The sequence below is a fragment of the Lutra lutra genome, chromosome 8 (assembly GCF_902655055.1).
Source record: "Lutra lutra chromosome 8, mLutLut1.2, whole genome shotgun sequence".
Lineage (NCBI taxonomy): Eukaryota > Metazoa > Chordata > Mammalia > Carnivora > Mustelidae > Lutra > Lutra lutra.
Genome location: NC_062285.1, coordinates 5,605,443 through 5,626,155, shown reverse-complemented (window position 1 = coordinate 5,626,155; position 20,713 = coordinate 5,605,443). Strand labels below are relative to the sequence as shown.

General features: G+C 41.3%; 1 protein-coding gene across 7 annotated transcripts in view; it reads left to right on the top strand.

Moving 5' to 3' along the window:
• Nucleotides 1-20,713, top strand: part of PRKCQ (protein kinase C theta) — a 176,246-nt gene that overhangs the window by 136,375 nt on the left and 19,158 nt on the right. For all 7 annotated transcript variants that reach the window (XM_047740717.1, XM_047740719.1, XM_047740718.1 and 4 more), the window contains 3 exons: nt 4,608-4,699; nt 6,203-6,265; nt 18,599-18,737. In XM_047740717.1, coding sequence (XP_047596673.1) covers nt 4,608-4,699; nt 6,203-6,265; nt 18,599-18,737 — 294 coding nt within the window. The remainder of the gene's footprint in view (nt 1-4,607; nt 4,700-6,202; nt 6,266-18,598; nt 18,738-20,713) is intronic.

Genomic DNA, 20,713 nt, shown 5'->3' with positions numbered 1-20,713 from the left:
CAATGTCAAGTCTCCCTCCGCCAAAGAATCACGTGCTTCAGTTAACGTGTATTACTCAGCATTAAGAGAGTTCCACACTGTTGTGTGTGGTTCACAAGCCCACATCCTTCCTCAGGAGTCTGCTTTGCATTTTCTCTCAGCTTGTGACCAGAACAGATAGGACACCACTGGAGGAAACCTAGCCTCCTGCTTTCCTCTTTGTTTCGAGAGCCCCAGGACCATGTAGGTCCTTTTTCTGAGAAGTATCCGCTATTGTTTGGTTTTGGACATCGTGTTAATACTTCCCATAAGACATAATGAAAATTAAGAAAGGTGGAATTGCTTATATAGATGTCCACCATTTCTTGGAGAGACTGTCTTTGCCCTGTTGCATTGCTTTTGCTTCTTTTTCAAAGGTCAGTTGACCATATTTGTGAGGTCTGTTTCTGGACTGTGTTCTGTTCCATTGATCTACTTGTCTGTTCTTTTGCCAATACGGCACTGTCTTGATTACTGTGGCTTTATGGTAAGTCTTCAAGAGGAATAGTGTCAGTCCTTCAACATTATTCTTCTCCTCCATAAAATTTTTTTGTCCATTTGGGGTCTTTTGACTGTGTAAACTTTAGAATCAGTTTTTAGGTATTCACAGAATAACTCACTGGGATTTTGATTGGGATTTCACTAAATCTATAGGTCAAATTCGAAAGAACAGACATCTTGATAATCTTGTATTCCTATTTATGAACATGGGATCTCTATTTAGTTAGTTCTTCTGATCTGCTGGGGTTTTTTAACTGGCTTTTCAAATTGTTTCCTATAACAACAGCTACCAATCATCAAGTGCATGCTGAGTGCTAACCCTGAACCAGCTTTCTACTTATATCAACACATGTAATACTCATGATAACCCTATGAAGTGGGATTGTTCCTCCATTTTGCAAATAAGTAAAGAAGATGAGGTTTAGGAGAGGTTAACTTCTCCAAGGTCACAAATAAAGGAACTATGAACTCAGCTCTCAGTAAAGACAAAGCTTCTGGTCTTGACCATTACCCTGAGTCTTGTCCTTCTGGGTTTAGTTCTGTCTGAGCCAATGTGGAGTCTTTTCAGTGGGCAGACTTCTCTTTTTGAGAGTGATCCTATAGGGTTCCAGGTTAGTGGTAGGTGGTCACCTTCAGCTCTGAGCACTCTTTTTTTTTTTTTTATTAGTCATTTTTTTAATTTATTTTCAACATAACAGTATTCATTGTTTCTGTACCACACCCAGTGCTCCATGCAATCTGTGCCCTCTCTAATACCCACTACCTGGTTCCCCCAACCTCCCACCCCCCCGACCTCTTCAAACCCTTCAGATTGTTTTCAGAGTCCATAGTCTGTCATGGTTCACCTCCCCTTCCAATTTCCCTCAATTCCCTTCTGCTAACTCCCCATGTCCTCCATGCTATTTGTTATGTTCCACAAATAAGTGAAACCATGTGATAATTGACTCTCTCTGCTTGACTTATTTCACTCAGCATAACCTCTTCCAGTCCCGTCCATGTTGCTACAGAAGTTGGGGATTCATCCTTTCTGATGGAGGCATAATACTCCATAGTGTATATGGACCACATCTTCCTTATCCATGCGTCCGTTGAAGGGCATCTTGGTTCTTTCCACGGTTTGGTGACTGTGGCCATTGCTGCTATGAACATTGGGGTACAGATGGCCCTTCTTTTCACTACATCTGTATCTTTGGGGTAAATACCCAGTAGTGCAATTGCAGGGTCATAGGGAAGCTCTATTTTTAATTTCTTGAGGAATCTCCACACTGTTCTCCAAAGAGGCTGCACCAAATTGCATTCCCACCAACAGTGTAAGAGGGTTCCCCTTTCTCCACATCCCCTCCAACACATGTTGTTTCCTGTCTTGCTAATTTTGGCCATTCTAACTGGTATAAGGTGATATCTCAATGTGGTTTTAATTTTAATCTCCCTGATGGCTAGTGATGATGAACATTTTTTCATGTGTCTGATAGCCATTTGTATGTCTTCATTGGAGAAGTGTCTGTTCATATCTTCTGCCCATTTTTTGATACGATTGTCTGTTTTGTGTGTGTTGAGTTTGAGGAGTTCTTTATAGATCCTGGATATCAATCTTTTGTCTGTACTGTCATTTGCAAATATCTTCTCCCATTCCGTGGGTTGCCTCTTTGTTTTGTTGACTGTTTCCTTTGCTGTGCAGAAGCTTTTGATTTTGATGAAGTCCCAAAAGTTTATTTTGGCTTTTGTTTCCTTTGCCTTTGGAGACATATCTTGAAAGAAGTTGCAGTAATCTCTTCGATATCAGCCACAGCAAATTCTGAGCACTCTTTTTTCAGCCATTTATGGAAGTCTGAGTCTGTTTTATTTGGATTTACTTTTTATGACTGGAACTTGGGATTCAACTTTTAAAAGATTTATCTATCCTTCAGAATGTGATCCTTGAAACCCAAACCCTAGGACTGTGTGTGGTTTGTGTGTATTATATGTATTTATTCTCATTTCATCACAGAGCCATCTCATTGGGCCCAGAGTGGACCCAACAGTTCCCTGGATGAGTAGTTACCCGAGACTTCCAAACAGTTTCTAGAACCCTCTAGAAAAGAGCAGGACCTTCTAGCAGGATAACTGGTTTCTCCCATCCTGCCCACCTAAAAGCTGGACCTCCAGGCATGGACTGCCCTAAACCCCTATAAGCAGCCCAACTGGTAGTTGCCCAAACCAAGCACTTCAACTGAAGCAAAATGCCATCATAAATAACCAAAGAGGATTGATTGGCTTTTTTCAGCGTCCCTGGCTTAACCTAAAGATGAGAATTAGAAGAGATTGGTTTAAAAAGATTTATTGTAGAGACAGAACCTTTTAATAGGATAAGTATGGCATCCAAGATCCTCTAAATCTCCATTACCATTTAATTAATAACCACTATGGTAGTGCGTCTTCTTGGGATGCCCAAGGGAGTAGACAGTGACCCTGCCTTGGGATATCTGGGACTCTTTCACCACACAGATCCAGCCCCCAATCCTTCACAGCTAGGCGCAGAGCTGACGGAAGCCCAAGAACTGATGGGACTACTATGCCCCATGGTTGTGTAGAAGTTAAGGTTGGCCTCTTGCCTGTAGTCTTAGCTGACAATATATAAATTCCAAATTTTCAACTTTTATAGGAATTTGCAAGCTCCCTAACTCTTGAGGATCCTTTTGTCTGAGCACTGCTATCAATGACCTTACTTTAAGCTTTTGTATCTTTCATTCTCCTGAGCATCTAGGCAATTCTACCACTGTGTGTGTACAGGTCGTCATAGTTTTATGTTAAAGGGTAGTTAGAAGTCCATACAGTACTTAAGAGAATAAGAGGTAAAGGAAAGATGTGCTGTTGCTAAAGCAGATGTGTGAAGATTGGACAAATGATTAATCTCAAATTTCGTGTGAAATAACAATGTTAAGTTAGGACTTCTATCCGCAGAGAATTTTAGCCTGTCCATAATGGAAAGGGATCCACTTGAAGATATATGGAACCAGTAAACTAGATCAGGGGTCCACTTCAGAAAAAGCAGGACAACACCTAAACTATTGAGATAATAGCCCCAGTATTTAGTTTCCCAGTAGAAATGTCAGGCTGTACGTCACTCTCAGACCAGAATACCATCACCTCATATGCCCCAGGGCCTTGGTTAGTCTCACATCAAAACTCAAAGGTTAATTCTGTTAAAAAATCACCCAAGTGAGACTTTCAGGAGCAAATTCATGCACAGACATGTTAAATGTCTTCACACTTCAAGGATGACTAATTCTGTGGTTCATGAGGACACTCAGAATTGAGATGCTCAAAATGCCATAGAAGTACTTATTGGATAAGTATGGTCTCATGCAGTAGGGGGAACTCAGGCTCATTGCAATTGTAGTCAAATCTGCTACTCTAACCACAACCTGAAGACCACTCCGCCTTGCTTTGGATGGCCGCCATTCAAAGGGACCAGCCCAAGTACCGTGCATGGTGTCTTCTGTTAGGAACAGCGAGCTGGCTCATTAGCTATGACTCACAAGCGAAATCAGGACTGGAAAGAAGTAAGACTATACTTAATCATAAGGTTCCTGAAGACACGACTGTTTCATCTGTCATGGCTGAGGCAGGAACACACATCCCTCAGTCTTGCCACAGTGCCATACCTGTACAATATGTTCAGAACTACCAGCTGAGTGTTGAATGCACACTTCCAAGCCCTGAAACTGGAATTGGAGCCCCAAACTGTATTCTTTTTACCCTCCTACACACCATCAATTTCAGTACTTCTACAGTCTAAGTGCCCAACACCATCCCACTGCTGGGTGGGGAAGTCCAATGGGACCCTCCTTCAGGCTGTGACCCACCTGCTGAATCATAGCAGCAAGTATCCCAGCAAATGTTACGCATACATGTACGCCTCCCATATGCCCCAAGCTTCTTGGTGTTCAGAAATGCTATACGTCAGCTAAGTTACTGGGACCGTATTTTTATATGTGATCAAGACAGAATTGGTTTCCCTGAAATAATCTAAATCTATTTAAAAAGTAGTCCTTGTTTTCTTATTTTTTAAAAAAGCTGAAATTTGGAATGGTTTTGTTTTTCTCTAGGAAAACCTCTTCTTTGTGATGGAGTATCTCAATGGAGGGGACTTAATGTACCACATCCAAAGCTGCCACAAGTTTGATCTTTCCAGAGCAACGTAAGAGCCTTCTGAAGGGTTTGGGGTTTTTCCACTGTTCTTGTCAGGTACCAAGTACTTACTTTACCCACAGAATATTCCTCCCATGTGGCATTTTTTCCTGTTGCCTCACTCAGCATGCCACTATCCCAGGTCAGGGCAATTGCCTGGGGACATATCAGACAAGGTAACGTTCCCAGTTCATGAAGTTTAAACTAGAGTCTGTTTCATTTCATTTCTTTGTGTTTTGAAATCAACAACTTGGTTTCTTAAGAAGCTGCCCCAATACATCATGCTTCTAGATAATCTAAACACAGAAGCAAATATTTGCCCCTTGAAAAGAATTAGTCAGATGAAACACGGATCTTTAAAAGGTGGTCATGGGGATGAAGCTTTAACTAAAGCTTTTAACTAAGGCTTTAACTAATGGGGAGCTCTATGTGAAGGCGTAAAGCATCTGGCTCCGGGGACATGAGTATTACGAAACCAGAAGAGGCATTTACTCCTTGAGAATATCTTCACCTTTTCTGGCATCAAGTGAAAACAGGCAGACTGCATTTACCAGGTGGTAACGCAGCTGAGTCCCACAGAAACCCCTGGTACTCCTCCTCCCATGGGCCCTGTTTCCTCAAAAATAAAACCGCTGTGACATTCAGAAAAAGAGAAAACTGTGCCATGAGGCTCAGTTAAAAATATGGATACACACTAGCTTTCTTTGCCTGGTGCTCTGTAATCTTTCACTCACCCCTAATGAGCACTTTGAGTGGTTTAGGCTGAGCTGGGCTGAAAAATGGACTGGTCCTACCAGCTCCTACAGAAACCCGTGGGTGAAATGACTTTTTGTCAAAGCCATTGCCTAGCATACCACTAAGCTCATCGCCTCCAGGAACCATCAGCAAAGTGCCCAGAGATAATTTTATGGGATTTCTGCGAAGCAGAAAAATCATCAAGCAGTTTTCATGCTAAAGGATTGTCAACGTGCCTTTCTCATACCTCTGGAAGGCATGAAAGCCGTCAGAGACATGCTGTGCGTTCCGAATGCCTCCCAGGTGCCGGTCATCACTGGAGATGGAGCACAGCATCTCACTCCCATCTTCCAATATCCCTTCCTTTACCTCTCGGGCTACATTTCTTGCCCATAAACAACTCAGATCTATGTGGAATGACCCTGCTTGTAGGTCTAAGGGCACTAAGCAGAGTTTTAAATAAAAGGGAAAATTATTTTCTTGGACTACTTACACTATTATGTTTAGTGTCCATGGGTGTTTTACTAGAAAAAAAGTTGGAAAATCGTAGCTTAAAGTATAAGAATAAGCACTAGGTGCAGATAAGACTAAATTCCGGCTTTATTTCATACTCTCAGGGCTGGGGTTGCACATACAGAATGGATGACGTCTCCCTTTTTTGGGGACTGAACAAAATTATAAACAGAAGTTGTGTGTACACACTGAGAATATATAACATGGGGATTTTCTTTCATTCCATTGATGCATCCATATTCCACTTTGATTTTCCTTCCCTCAGGTTCTATGCTGCTGAAATCATTCTCGGTCTGCAGTTCCTTCATTCCAAAGGAATTGTGTACAGGTAAAGTTTACCCGTTGGAAACACATGCTGAGGGATCTGGATTTCCCTGTCCAGTTAATTGAATCGCTGTAGTGCGGGGAAAGGGCCAGGGTGCTTTTGTGGCAGGAAGTTCTATGCCCATGGTGAGGACAATCAACTCAAGAGCTCCAGTCTCCAAAGCAGTAAGGTTCTGACCTCATTTTGTTCTTTGTTCTGATCGTTACAGTTATCATCCCTCGCACGTCCACTTTCCTCATCTCCTTCCATTACCCTGATTTCTCTTTGGCATCTTATTATGGCTTTCTCTCTGCCTCCTTCAGATCTCTTGGTTTTGCCTGGGTCAGCCAGAAATGCTTATGGAATGTTCTCCTCTTGGGTAGGAAAGGAGGGGAGTGTTTCCTTGAACATTCAAACGCACGTGTGGGAACGTATCCGCCTACGTCTGAAAGAAGTATATAGAAGCCACACATGTACCCTCCTTCATGAATGCATGTCTGTCCAAAATGTCTCTATCGTACACCATCTTTTCACATCCTTCTTCGAGGAAAGCTGTTGTGCTTTAATCTCCTTAACCTCTTTTCTCAAAATACAGTTTGACACTTATTTAACATAGAAACCCTCAAAAGTTTAGTTTTTTGGTCTCTGACACACTGCAGGCTAAGGGAAAAATAAGACTTTAAAAAAAAAGAGCTAGACAGGAGGCTGGCTGAGCTGCTGGAGGATGGCCCAGCAAGCACAGTGAGAGGGCCGTGTTGAATCTGACATAAAAGGAAGATGTGAGACAACTAAAAGGCCCTGGGAGAGTGGGATTATGTGCTCTCCTGTAGCAAGTGTTCATAACACTGACCTGGAGTCATCAGTAAGGTTCAGTGGTAAGAGGGGGTCCAAGACAACAGCTTAGGAAAAGCCTAAACTTACCTCCTCCCGTAGACACACAAATCTACTCCAACATACGGAGGAACAATTCCACCTGAAGAACTTAGGGCCAACTAGACAGCTTCTCCTCAGCAAAGTATAGAGGCACAGTAATGATGGGAGCCCAACACTACCAATTTCAGAGGGAGGTATGGCACTGAGGAGGGCCATGCAGACTTGCCCACCTGGAGGAATAGTGGTTTAAAGGGCAACTAGACTCCAAGTGAAGGAGACCCATTTACTAATCCTACTAATGTCCACCAAACAGTGGGGGAAATTGCTGAAACTCTCCCTGAAATCAGAGGTGCCAGCAAGAACCACTGTTTAAGTTCCCCTTGTACTTTGATAGTACAGATAGGAGCAGGGTCCAGGCCCTCTAGCCAAGCTGTTGCTTCTGGGAGCCCCAGGGTGCCAGCCTACACCAGCTCCATCCATCCCCCTAAGGCAACTCCCACCCCTGCCTGCCCCACCTCCAGCCATCTCACTAGGGCTGCTCCAGTATGTACATATTAGGACACTTCTAGACAGCACCCACTATGGCTCCAGCCATCTAGCCATGGCAACAAAAATGCAAAGCACTCTAGGACACCCCTAGCCCATGCCCACCCCAGCTCCAGCCATCCACCAGGGCAAACTGATATAAGTTGCCCTAGGATGCACCAGCCTATGTTCACTTCAGCTCCAGCCATCCTGCCAGGGCACCTGCTATGTGTAGCATGCTGGCCCATTCCCATCCAACTCCAGTTGCCCCACCAGGACACCCTCAGTGTGGAGTGTCCCAGGAACTCCCAGGCTGCACCCAGTTTAGCTCCAGCCACCCTGTCAGGAAAGCCATAGTGCAGAATGCCCCAAGACCCTTTAGCCTATACTTGCATTAGCTCCAACCATCCCTCCAAGAAACCCACTGCACAGAGCACCCCAGGCATACACAGTCTATAGAGAGGACGTTCCTACACGAAGTCATTCCTTCAAGACTAGGGACAGTAACTTTTATCCCCTAATTCATGGAAATAAACAGAAAAAGTCAGAGTGAGAAGAATATGTTCCAAGCTAAAGAACAAGACAAAACTTCAGAAAAAGAACTACATAAAATGGAGATAGCAACCTAATTGACAAAGAGTTCAAAGTAATGGTCATAAAGATGCCCACCAGACTTGAGAGAAAAGTGGATGAACTCTGAGAATTCAACAAACAGACAGAAAATACAAAAAAGAGCCAATCAAATAAAGAATGCAATAGCAGAGATGAAAATTACACTAGAGGGAATTAATACTAGATTAGAGGATGTAGAACAGATCAGCATGTGGAAAACAGAGTGTAGAAAGCATGGAAGCTGAACAGCAAAAAGAAAAAAAAAGAACTTTAAAAATTAGCATTGGGTGTCTCTGGGTGGCTCAGTCAGTTAAGCATCCAACTCTTGGTTTCAGCCCAGGTCATTATCTTATGGGTCATGAGATCGAGCCCCATGTTGGGCTCTATGCTCAGCAGGTAGTCTTGAAGATTCTCTCACTCTGCTCCTCCCCCCCACTCGCTCTCTGTCTAAAATAAATAAATCTTTTTAAAAAATTAGCATAGGTTAAGGGACCTCAGTGACAACATCAAGTATACTAACATTTGTATTAGAAGAGAAAAGGGGGTGGAAAATTTATTTGAAGACATAATAGCTAAAAATTTCCCTAACCTAAGGAAATAAAGAGACATCCAGGTTCACGAAGCATAGAATCCAAACAAGAGGAACTCAAGAGGTCCACACCAAGACACAAAATATTTAAAATATAAGAAATTAAAGATAAGGAGAATCTCAAAAGAGGCAAGAGAAAAACTAGTTATGTTTAAGTGAAACTCCATAAGGCAGATACTCTGAAGGCAAGAAGGCATGATATATTCAAAGTGCTGAAAGGAAGAAAACTGTAACCAAGAATACTCTACCCAGCAAGGTTATCATTCAGAACTGAAGAAGACAAAGAATTTTCCTGGCAAAGGTTAAAAGATTTCATCACCGCCAAACCAGCCTTATAAGAAATTTAAAAGGACTACTTTAAGCAGAAAAGATGGGCCTTTGAAGAAAATTATGAAAGGAAAAAAAAAATCACTGGTGAAAGTAAACAGAGAAAATCACTTGTAAACCTAGTATGAAGGTTAAAATGGAAAATCAATTATATGTACAAAAATTCTTGGATTCACTATATAAAAGTATACATAAAATAAAATATCATAGAGTGCCTGGGTGGCTCAGTTGGTTAAGCAGCTGCCTTCTGCTCAGGTCATGATCCTGGAGTCCCAGGATCAAGTCCCAGCACCAGGGACTCTAACCCTCCCCACCGTCATGTTCTCATTCTAAAATAAGTAAATAAAATCTTTTTTTAAAAATAAAACATTAGGGGCGCCTGGGTGGCTCAGTGGGTTAAAGCCTCTGCCTTCGGCTCAGGTCATGATCCCAGGGTCCTGGGATCGAGCCCCGCATCGGGCTCTCTCCTCAGCGGGAAGCCTGCTTCTCCCTCTCTCTCTGCCTGCCTCTCTGCCTACTTGTGATTTCTGTCTATCAAATAAATAAATAAATAAATCTTTAAAAAAAATAAAAATAAAAAAACATTAAAAATACATAACATGGAGGGGGAGGACTAAGAATGTAGTCTGAACTTAAGTGACCATCAAGCTAATATAGACTGCTGTGTACTCAGGATGCATTTATACATCTATAATAGATAACAAAAAATAAAGAGAAAGGAACCCAAGCATAACACTAAAGGAAGTCACCAGTCATAAGGGAGGAGAGCAAGAGGAGAACAGAGAACTACAAAACAACCAGAAAACAATTAACAAAGTAGTGATAAGCCCATACTTATCAATAATCACTTTAAATGTAAACAGACTAATGTTCTTGTCCCAGGACGTAAATGACTGAGTAGATTAAAGATCAAGACCCAATTACATGCTGCCTACAAGAGACTTCAGATATAAAGACACAGAGAAAGTAAAGGTGTGGAAAACATAATCCATGCAGATGGAAGAAAAAAACTATAGTGATATTGTATCAGATGGAATCAGGTTTAAACTGAAGGCTGTAACAAGAGTCAGAGGCAAGCATTACATAATTATAAAGGAACTGATCCAACAAAAGGACATAAAAATTATAAATATGTATCAACACAGGAGCATCTAACATAGGAAGCAAATATTGACAGACATAAAGGGAGAAATTAACTACAGTGCAATAATAGGGGATTTTAACACCCTGCCTACATCAATAGACAGAACATCCAGGCAGAAAATCAATATGGTAACAGTGATTTTAAATACATTAGACTACATGAACTGAACAGATATACACAAAACATTCTATCTGAAAACAGTAGAATAAACATTCTTTTCAAGTGCACGTAGGACATTTTCCAGGATAGATCATGGGTTAGCCCACAAAACAATTCTCAATAAATTCAAGAATAGTGAAATCTTATTAAACATTTTTCCAACCACAGCAATATGAAAGTAGAACTCAGAAGAAAAAAAATCCTGGAAAAAACACAAACACATGGAGGATAAACATTCTACTCAACAGCCAGTGGGTAGATGAAGTCAAGAAGGAAATCAAATATACTTGGAGACAAGTGAACCTGGAAACACAGCGGTTCAAAATCTTTGGGACACAGGAAAAGCTGTCAGTGAAATTTATAAGGATACAGGCCCACCTCAAGAAAGAAGTCTCTCAAATAAACAATCTAAATTTAAACCAAAGAGAACAAGAAAAAGAAGAAACAAAGCCCCAGTTTATGGGAAATAATAAAGTTCAGAGCAAAAATGAAATAAAGAAAAAAAAAAAAGAAACCTAGAAAAGATCAGTGAATCTAAGAGGTCGATCTTTAAAAAGATAAAATTGGCAGAACTTTTGTCATAGTAATCAGAGAGAGAGAGAGAGAGGACCCCAAATAAATAATATCAGAAAGGAAAGAGAAGTTACAACTGATGGCACAGAAATATATAGGGTTATAAGGAACTATAAAAAATTATATGCCAACAAATCGGGACAACCTAGAAGAAATGGATAAATTCCTACAAATATACAGTCTTTCCAAGACTGAATCAAGAAGAAATAGAAAATCTGAACTGATTACTAGTAACAAAATTGAATAAGTAAAAAAAAAAAAAAATCAAATTCAACAATACATTAAAAGAGTCATTCACCGTGACCAAATAGGATTTATTCTAGGGATGCAAGGATGGTTAAATACCAGCTACTCAAGGTGAATACACCACACTGACAAAACGAAAAATAAAAATCATATGATCATCTCAACAGATGTAGCAAAAGCATTGATTAAATTCAACATCCTTTTATGATAAAAATTCTCAAGATGGGTTTAGAGAGATCACCACACATCAACATAACGGAGGCCACACATGACAAACCCACAGGTAACCTTATATGCAGTGGTGAAAAACTGAGAGCCTTCTAAGATCATGAACAAGACAAGAATGTCCATTCATGCCACTTTTATTCAATAGTATTGGAAGCAGACAGGAAAAAGAAACAAAGCCATATTGGTTTTAAAAAAAAAAAAAGTAAAACTCATTATTTGTTGAGGACATGACACTATATATAGAAAATCCTGAAGATTCCAAAAAAAAAAAAAAAAACTATTAGACTAAATGAATTCAGTGAACTTGCAAATACAAAATTAATATATAGAAACTTCTGCTGCATTTTTATATACTAATAATGAAGTATCAGAGAAATCAAGGAAACAACCCCACTTACATCAAAAAAATACATAGGAATAAACTTAACCAAGGACATGAAAGCTATGTACGCTGAAAACTAACACACTGAGGAAAGAAATTGAAGACAAAACAAATAAAAGGAAAGATACTTGCTGCTCATGGTTTGGAAGAACACTGTTAAGATGTCCAGACTACACAAAGCAATCTGCAGATTCATTGCAATCCATATCAGAATTCCAGTGACATTTTTCACAGAACTAGAATAAAAAACTTTGAATTTTTATGGAACCACAAAAGACCCCAAATGGCCAAAACATTCTTGAGAAAGAAAATTAAACCTGGATGTATCAAGTTTCATGATTTCAAACTCTACTACGAAGCTATAGTAATCAAAACAGTATGGTAGTATGGTAGTATGAATGGATCCAGATGGTATTATGCTAAGTGAAATCAGTCAGACATAAAGAGACAAATACCATATGAATTCACTTATATGTGGAATCTAAAAACCAAAACAAAACAGAAACAGACTCACAAAGAGAAACAGGTTCTTAAATATAGAGAACAAACTGCTGGTTGCCAGAGGGTAGGGCAGTGGGAGAATAGGCGAAGTAAGTAGATACTGAGAGGTACCAACTTCCAGCTATAAAGTAAATAAATCACTGGGATGAAAATTACAGCATGGGGGGTATGGTCAACAATCTTGCGGAAGTGTTGTACGGTGACAGATCCTGACTACACTTGTGGTGAGCATAGCATAAGGTATGTAAGTGTTGAATCACTGTATTGTACACCTGAAAGATACCATATGTCAACGATACTTCAACAGAAGAAAGGTTAAATAATGTGCCACACTGAGTGTTGAAGGCAGCAAACTGTGTATATCACAACGCAGAAGCATTCTGTTAGAGATGGTCAGTACTGAGATGCTCACGGGGGAGGCTGAAAGTTCACTTTGAGAAACCCCTCCATCCCCAGAAGGCACAGTCCCAGAAGAGCTGTCCTACGTAGAATCACAGAACACAGTCTTAGAGGAGGTTTACGAGTCATTCTCCTTAAGCAGTCTCTTCAGCAGCCTTTGGATATATGGTGGGATTTTTGGTCGGTCTACAAAATATTATATTAAAAAGCTGTTTTATGTAATTTCTTTATCTCCAGGAAATTGAAAATTGAAAACCCTGATCAGAATCTATGGGTTGTTGGTTTATTTTTTTTTTCCCCTCTTCACACCTGTGATGCCGGCAATACATATAAAAATATACTGGCACCAGAGCACTCAGTAGCTTGTGTAGGATAGATGAATTGGAGCGAGGAAAAAATAAGATGGGAAAGAGAGAGAGGTCTTAGAGCTCAAAGGAACCTCTTGAGAGAAAAGCCCACATGCCCCAGTACAGTGTGCTTCTCCAAATACAGTGCTTTTCTCTAGCATTTCATCATATAAATTGACACTCAGAACAAAAAGACCCATAGTCCTTAATTGTCTTTAATGTCACAAACTGTATCCAGTTGAGGGCCCTTCCTATGTCCATGTATGAGAAGTGGTGTTTTCTACGGCTTTTTATGCACCAGTAAGAGAATATTGGGTTAATTTAGTAGCATATTCACTGAAGTTGTAGAGAATGCTTGAACGACACCATCAAGGAGAGGTCATCTAGCAAGTACACGAGAAGGAGACTGGCTTGCATTAAAAACCATTCAACTCCCCATGTGTAACTTTATTGACTTAAACTGTCCATTCAGCAACTGAATTAACCCAGGGATTCTATTAATTTCTTCCTTCTTCTGACCACTTGGGTTTATGATTTCTGGGTTTGTTCACAAAGGAGGTATATTAGTTTTGAAGTGTTGCTATAGCATTACCACACCCTTGATGGCTCAAACAGAAGTTTATTCCCTCACACTTCTGGAGTCCAGAAGTCCCAAACCAAGCTGACGGCACATCCACCCTACTCCCCAAGTCTCTTGAGGGGAATGCTTCCTTGTCCCTGCTGGGGTCTGGTGGCTCAGGCACTCCCTGGCTTTAGACAGCATCCTTCCTGTCTGCCTCTGTCTCCCCACAGCCTTGTCTCCTTGCACCTCTTCTGTCTTTCTTGTAATCTCTTAGGAGGATACTTGGCCACCTGGATAACCCAAGATGATCTCATTCCAGGATCCTTCATTACATCTGCAAAGACCCTTTTCCCAAAGAAGGTCTCTTTCACAAGGTTCTAGGGGTGAGGATATGAACTTATTTTGGGGAACCACCTTTCAACCCACTATAGCTGGTTATATCAACAGACCAACCCCAGAATGGGCAGCCCTTCGTTAAGCATTACAGTGTGCACAAAACGTACTGAACTCCCAATCCCTGGATACCTAATGATGTCACTTCCTGGGTTATTTTATTTTATATGTTTTGGAGAAAAAGTATAAGTATATGATAAGACACTTTAAAAAAAAGTCTGAGTGGATAAGATGCTAATTAAAAGTGTCAACAAGAAGAAAAATTGTGTCCTCAGAATTAGGGAAGGGTTTGCCAAAAAAAATTTCTATCAGAAAGGGGATTTTTTTTTTTTTTTAGAGGAGGAGAGACTTTGCACATGGAAGTGATTCCAGAAAAGGCACAGAAACAGAAGTTAAGGGGGTCAAGCAAGGAACATTAAACAAATGGGTCCAGTTTTATTGGAAAGACTGAGGCTGAGCAGTCCTAAGAACTGGGGCTGAGAGAAGTAGAGAAGCAGGTGCCAACATCGTCTCTTATCTCTGTTGGTGTTGTAAAAGTAGGGGCATCTTAAAGGATGCCTCAGCCATGGTTTGGGTTAAATGTAAAAATGAGAAGCTGGAAAATATGCAGACACAGAAAGAGAAGAATCTAGAATCTCCAGTCTTAGAACTATTAGAACTGAAAAGCACCTTAGATAAGATCTTATCCATGAGAACACTGGCCTAACCCCTATATTTGAAGCCACTTACAAATGCTTTTACATGGATTACCTCATTCAGTGCCCACAAAGGTCCTGTGGGATAAACAAGGCAGGCATCATTGTACCCATTTTCCAGATAAATCTCCGTGGGCTTAGAGGGGATGTGGCTTGGCTGAGCTGGTGTTCTATAAGGAATATGTGATGAGTAAATAGCTGATGTGCCTATGAATGCTTTGGCCTTTGGGTTCTGTGGCATTTCCAGTTAGCCCTCCTCTGCCCTCATTCCTTACCTTCATGGAGGTCTGTCTCTGGACCGACAGACTTCTGGACGTTTCGCATTCTAACTTAATCTCTCAAAACATCAATGACCCTTTCTCTGTCAACCCCTAACACTTGGTTCACCTTAGAGGGTGGAATGAAAATCAAACATTATGCTCGTTTTCCTAGCCTGAGGCCCAGACAGCATTTATGTTTAGGATTGATTAAAATGCACCCTTGTAATCACAGGAGACTCGGGATCTCAGCAAGTTCAGTTCAATGAGAAAGACTAGGTAAGCTTGGTTTAGAGGATGTAGAAGAGAAGGCCTGGGTTTGCACCCTAGCCCACTGACTGTATGGGCTGGGATAAACCCTATAAACCTTAAGAGTCTTGCTTTCAATCAGAAAAATGTGAATAAAAATAAGAATTCCAAATCAAAGGGTGGTTGGGAGAATCAAATGATAAAAAAGCACCTGAGAGCAAGAAAATCCAATACAAATATTAGACACAATGTTCATTGTCCTCCGGACCTATGTATAGCACTGCAGCTGGATATCTGGCGCTCTAGTGATGACCCCCAAACCATCCTTCAGCCAATTTCTAGGAACATGTGTACATGGCTCTAAGTGATGTAAATATGTTCCGTACAGCAGAAACCCAAAATGATACCAATATTGCATAGAGCACATAAACTAATGATGTACTATATGTTGGCTAATTGAAGTAAAAAAAATAAGCTAATACATGGAAAAAATACTCTGTAGAGTGCCGATTAGAAAATGAATCTGCAGTTTTAGCATGTGGAGTAAAATAGGACCCATACTTGGATTTATTGGAATTCATAAATCACAACGAAAGTGAACTTAATTAAGATTAAGGAATAGGAAGGCAAGAAGACCCGAGGACAGACATATTGGACAGACATGCTAGTCCTGATTGAAAGTGCGACAGCATTTGAGTTAGGAAGAGAGAGAGAAAGAGAACCAATGGGGTGTGAATATGAGATACATACTGACATGTGTCCTGGAGATGCCCCAGCCACCCAGCCAGATGGGAACAGTCTGTGACGCCCTGGTTTATGGAGATTATGGACCAAGCTAGCCCAGATGGACGCTCTGTGGACATCTGCTAATAGTGTCACTCCACCAAAACACAGCTGCATTCCATGCTCACTCTCTCTGGCTAATTTACTCCAGCAGAAGGTGGAGAAAGCAATGGAAGGGGACAGTACTTGGGACTTCGTCGCAACTCATAATTGCTGGTGGCAAGACAATTCCTGGTGGGTGACGGTTCATTCAACAAACATTTATTGAATGCTCTGTACATGGTACCCTCCTGCCTGAGCTGTCACAGTAGAGCAAACAGCAAACAATACACATTTCCACTCTTACAAAGCTCACAGTTTAATGAGAAGCAAAAAAAAAAAAAAAAAAAAAACAGCAATCAGAACTTTAGGCTAATATGAATATCAAAGACCACTCAAACTTTTGCTTAAGTGAAATCTCCACTTCCTTGAGAACTGGAATGGAGAATGCAGACCAGTCAGAAACCAAAGTAGCTTCTCTCTCATCACTGTCTCTCTTTGGGTTTACACAGGCTCTGTCTCTGCTCTTGACCCAGCCACTTCATTTTTCTCCTCTAACTGGTCTTCTCTTCCTATAAGGCCATGCTAGAGGACATCCATCAGCAACCCTAAGTACCAGACTTCTAACAAGACACGTCAGTGCTACCTTCTCACAGCCCCAACATCCCCAAAGAGAAAACACAAATGATCCAGTGGAGTCCCATCATCTGAGGTGGAGGGGACAGGGCTACTTGTGAGGCCCTTTGGGACAGAATCTTTGAGAAGAAAATGCTGAGCAAATTGTCTAAGAGGAGGTACAGAAAAGAGTAAACCGAGAGCTGTTCCTTTGTCCTCTCAAGCCACCTCTGCTAATAAGGAAGACCATGGTAGCCACCACCAGCCCCACATCCTCAACTTAGATTTCAGGAAGTTCAGAAATCCAAGGGAAGAAGACATAAAGGAAAAGAAAGCTGGATGTTCTAGAGCACACTAGAATTCATAAGCTGCCATCAACCAAAGAAAAAAAAAAAGTTTAAAGCAAGTGATGTCAAGTGTAACACTTGAATGATCTTTAAAACATCAATTCCATGGGTCCAGAGTGAGAAGAAACTGGCATAATGGCAGTTTATGTAAGAAAAAAAAAAAAAAAAGACACCGGGAGGTTTTAGTTTACAGTAAGCTGTTAACCACTACTGTGATCAAGTGTCAGGACACAGCAGGGCAACAGTGGGGGAGCAGGGAGGCTCAAGTGGGGAGGGGCAAAGGTGTCAGGACAGAAGGTAGCAATGCCACCATCATTGGCACAATGTGATTATATATCTGGAGAATACTGGTTCCAGTCTCAAAACAAAGTTTTAAGAAGGAAATTGATAAATTCAAGCTATTTGGAGGGTAGGGGCCAGAATGCTGAGGCATCTGAACACCAGGCTACCTGAGGAACAAAATTCTTGACCTTGGTGAAGACAAGACAAAACAAAACTTGAGGTCACTTTCCAAATATTCATGGACAGCAATAACGTACTAGTGTAATCACAGGGAGGCATGACTTGGTTTATTTTTTTTTTATATTATCAGTCACATTTACTTAAAAATGGAATGGATGCTCTACAAGGATACTGGTTCTCTAAGGAAAGAGGAATTTATTGACGTGGTTTCTGGCATCAGATGGATTCTGGTTCTAGAATTATTCTCAGTTAGGAGCAGCCTTCCTCACTCAGTCTTGGTGCAATACAATTTATCCATAAAGAAACAGAAAACTTGGAAAGTCACACAAAATGAGTGTGTGTTTCAAGCCTTTCTTCCCTCGCCATGGAAAAAAGATGCTGGGATAAAGAGCCTCAGGTCCGTGTCTTGCCTCTTATTATATCGAGCCATACTCCTTGGTCAATCAGAAAAAGGGATCAGAAACCAGCCATTCCCTTGAAAAGTCCATGCTATCTACACCACTATCTTTTGCACAAGTAGACAGCTGTACGAGTTGTGTAACATTAAATACCACCCTATGTCAAACACATCCCCAACTACAGACCCCTGAGGGCATTTCATCGCTGGCTGTTCCCTTACATCTCAGTATTGTTTCTTGCAGGCACCTTAAAACCAAAGGACGCTACCCTGGAGAGGTCCCATTTTACCCATCCCACCACCCATGCAGCCATCCATACTGAGCTCTGGAGATGCACCAAGTGCTTCCCTGGGCATGGGGGATAGAGTCTGTCAGAGTCAGACCTGAGAAAGCTGACCTGGGCCAACAAGGGCCAGGGGGAGTCCCAAACACAAGATGCTAGTCAAGGAGGAAATACCAAGGAAAAACCAGTGAGCAGAGGGGCAGAGCCATAGATTAAAGAACGGGGCTGGAAGGGAAGAGGAGGACCAGCAAAGCATGCACTTCTGATGGTCTCAGACTGTGATGGGACAAATGACTGCCCTTCATGAGGCAATTCTATTTTAACAAAAAATGTATTGAAGTGAGATTTTGCTTTGCTTTTGTGTTTCAGAGACTTGAAGCTCGATAACATCCTGTTAGACAGAGATGGACATATCAAAATAGCAGACTTTGGAATGTGCAAAGAGAACATGTTAGGAGATGCCAAGACAAACACTTTCTGCGGAACCCCTGACTACATCGCCCCGGAGGTAAGGATGTGCTGCCTGAAGGGTGTGCATAGGCGCTGGCCCAACTCCACATGTCCCAAGCACCACTGCTCCTTCCTCCTGTGGGGGGTGGAAATCAAAAGACTTTGATAGTTTGTCTCGGGATTGGTCTTTGTTTTTCTGAGTATCTCATACATGCAGTTGCACACAGGGGCTGTGTTATTATTTAATTATTTATTATTTATTCTGTTATTATTTAATGGGAGGTGGTGCTCATGCTGATTAGGTAGTCTGAGTCTTGAATGGCTCTGCATACACTCCTCAGTCATGGCTCCTCTCACAGCAGCCTTAAACTGTATTCACTCCACTGAGACCAACCAGAGGAAACAATGGTGAAGAACCAGGTGGTCACCGAGCAGGCTCATAAGCGTCCACCTGAATAAGTCCAGTGGTTTCATCTTGGGACCAGAAACACCTAAAATGTGGTTTCCAAGCTGCCGCTGTGTGACCACGGAGAGATTGCTGCGGTCTGCAGACCCACAGCCCCTCTTCTGAGGAGGATACTTATGGTCCAGCTTATTTTTAGTGTAAAATGGAAGAACCTACGAAAGTTATAAAAGGAGGGAAGCTCATATTCTAAGCCCTTAGAAGAATGGCAGTTTCTCAGAAGGCCACTGACAATCCTACTCTACCCGTGTTCCCCTCCCCTTGTTATGGAGTCCTCCTCCACGGCTGACTCCAGGGCAGTTGGACACCCCTTTGCACTTGGCCCTTCTCATAGCACAACACTCACCTTCATTGTTGTTGTTCTTTTTTTAATATCAATCTCCCTGTACTATCAGATGATTGTTCTAAAGTCAGACTATTTATTTTGCAATCATTATAGATTAACAAGAAGTTGCACAAATAGTATAGACATGCCACCTATGTGTACCTTTCCCCCAGTTTCCTCCACTGGTTACATCTTCTATAACTGTGCTGTAAGACCAAGACCTGGGGATGGATATGGGTATAACATGTATCCAGTTCTATACCGTTTTCATCACATGGTTTTTATCCCGTGTATACATGAGTGTACATTACTCACATTTACATCCACAGACCAAGTACAGGGCTTGGCACATTAAGTTGCTAATAAAATAGCTTTGGGAAGAATGAATGAATGAGTATTGATGTGTAAAATGTTTGATAGCATTGGACTTATGATTTCCTGGGTCAAAAATTAGCAAGTCTGGCATTGCTCACGTAATTGTGGCACCCTAACTCTAAGAAATATGTGGTTTTGTCCTGTGCTTATTTGGTATTTAGTTTTAATTGAACCTTGTTTAAATGCAAAATTGGCCTCTGGGCAACAAGAAATTATAGCTTTTAACTTTCCTGTCTGCAAATGCCTTATGCCAGATCCTTTCCCTCATTCCGTTTGCAGAATTTAGCATCAGTGACTGACTTCTCTTTTTGCAAATTCAGTCTCTCTCATCTTCCAGCATCCTTTTCTTCACACTATTCCATTCTTTTTTTAAGATTTTATTTATTTATTTGTCAGGGAGCACAAGCAAGGGGAGCAGCAGGCAGAGGAAGAAGCTGGGTCCCCACTGAGCAGGGAGCTCAATGCAGGACTCCATCCCAGGACCCTGGGATCATGACCTAAGCTGAAGGCAGACGTTTACCCAACTGAGCCCCCCAGGTGTCCCACACTCTTCCATTCTTGACGCCCTTATTTTCTTATTATATGTTCTCCATGAGTGATAGTATTTAGGACTATAGTTTAAATCAATATGGCCAGCCCAAACTTCTTGCTCCAGCTGCCACAGACAAAAACGACTGGGATCATTCCCTGCATATTTTCAGACCACAGTGCTCTGAAGCTAGAACTCAATCACAAGAAGAAAGTTGGAAAGAACTCAAATACATGGAGACTAAACAGCATCCTTGTAAAGAATGAATGGGTCAACGAGGAAATTAAAAAAGAATTGAAAAAACTTCATGGAAACAAATGAAAACGAAAACATAACTGTTCA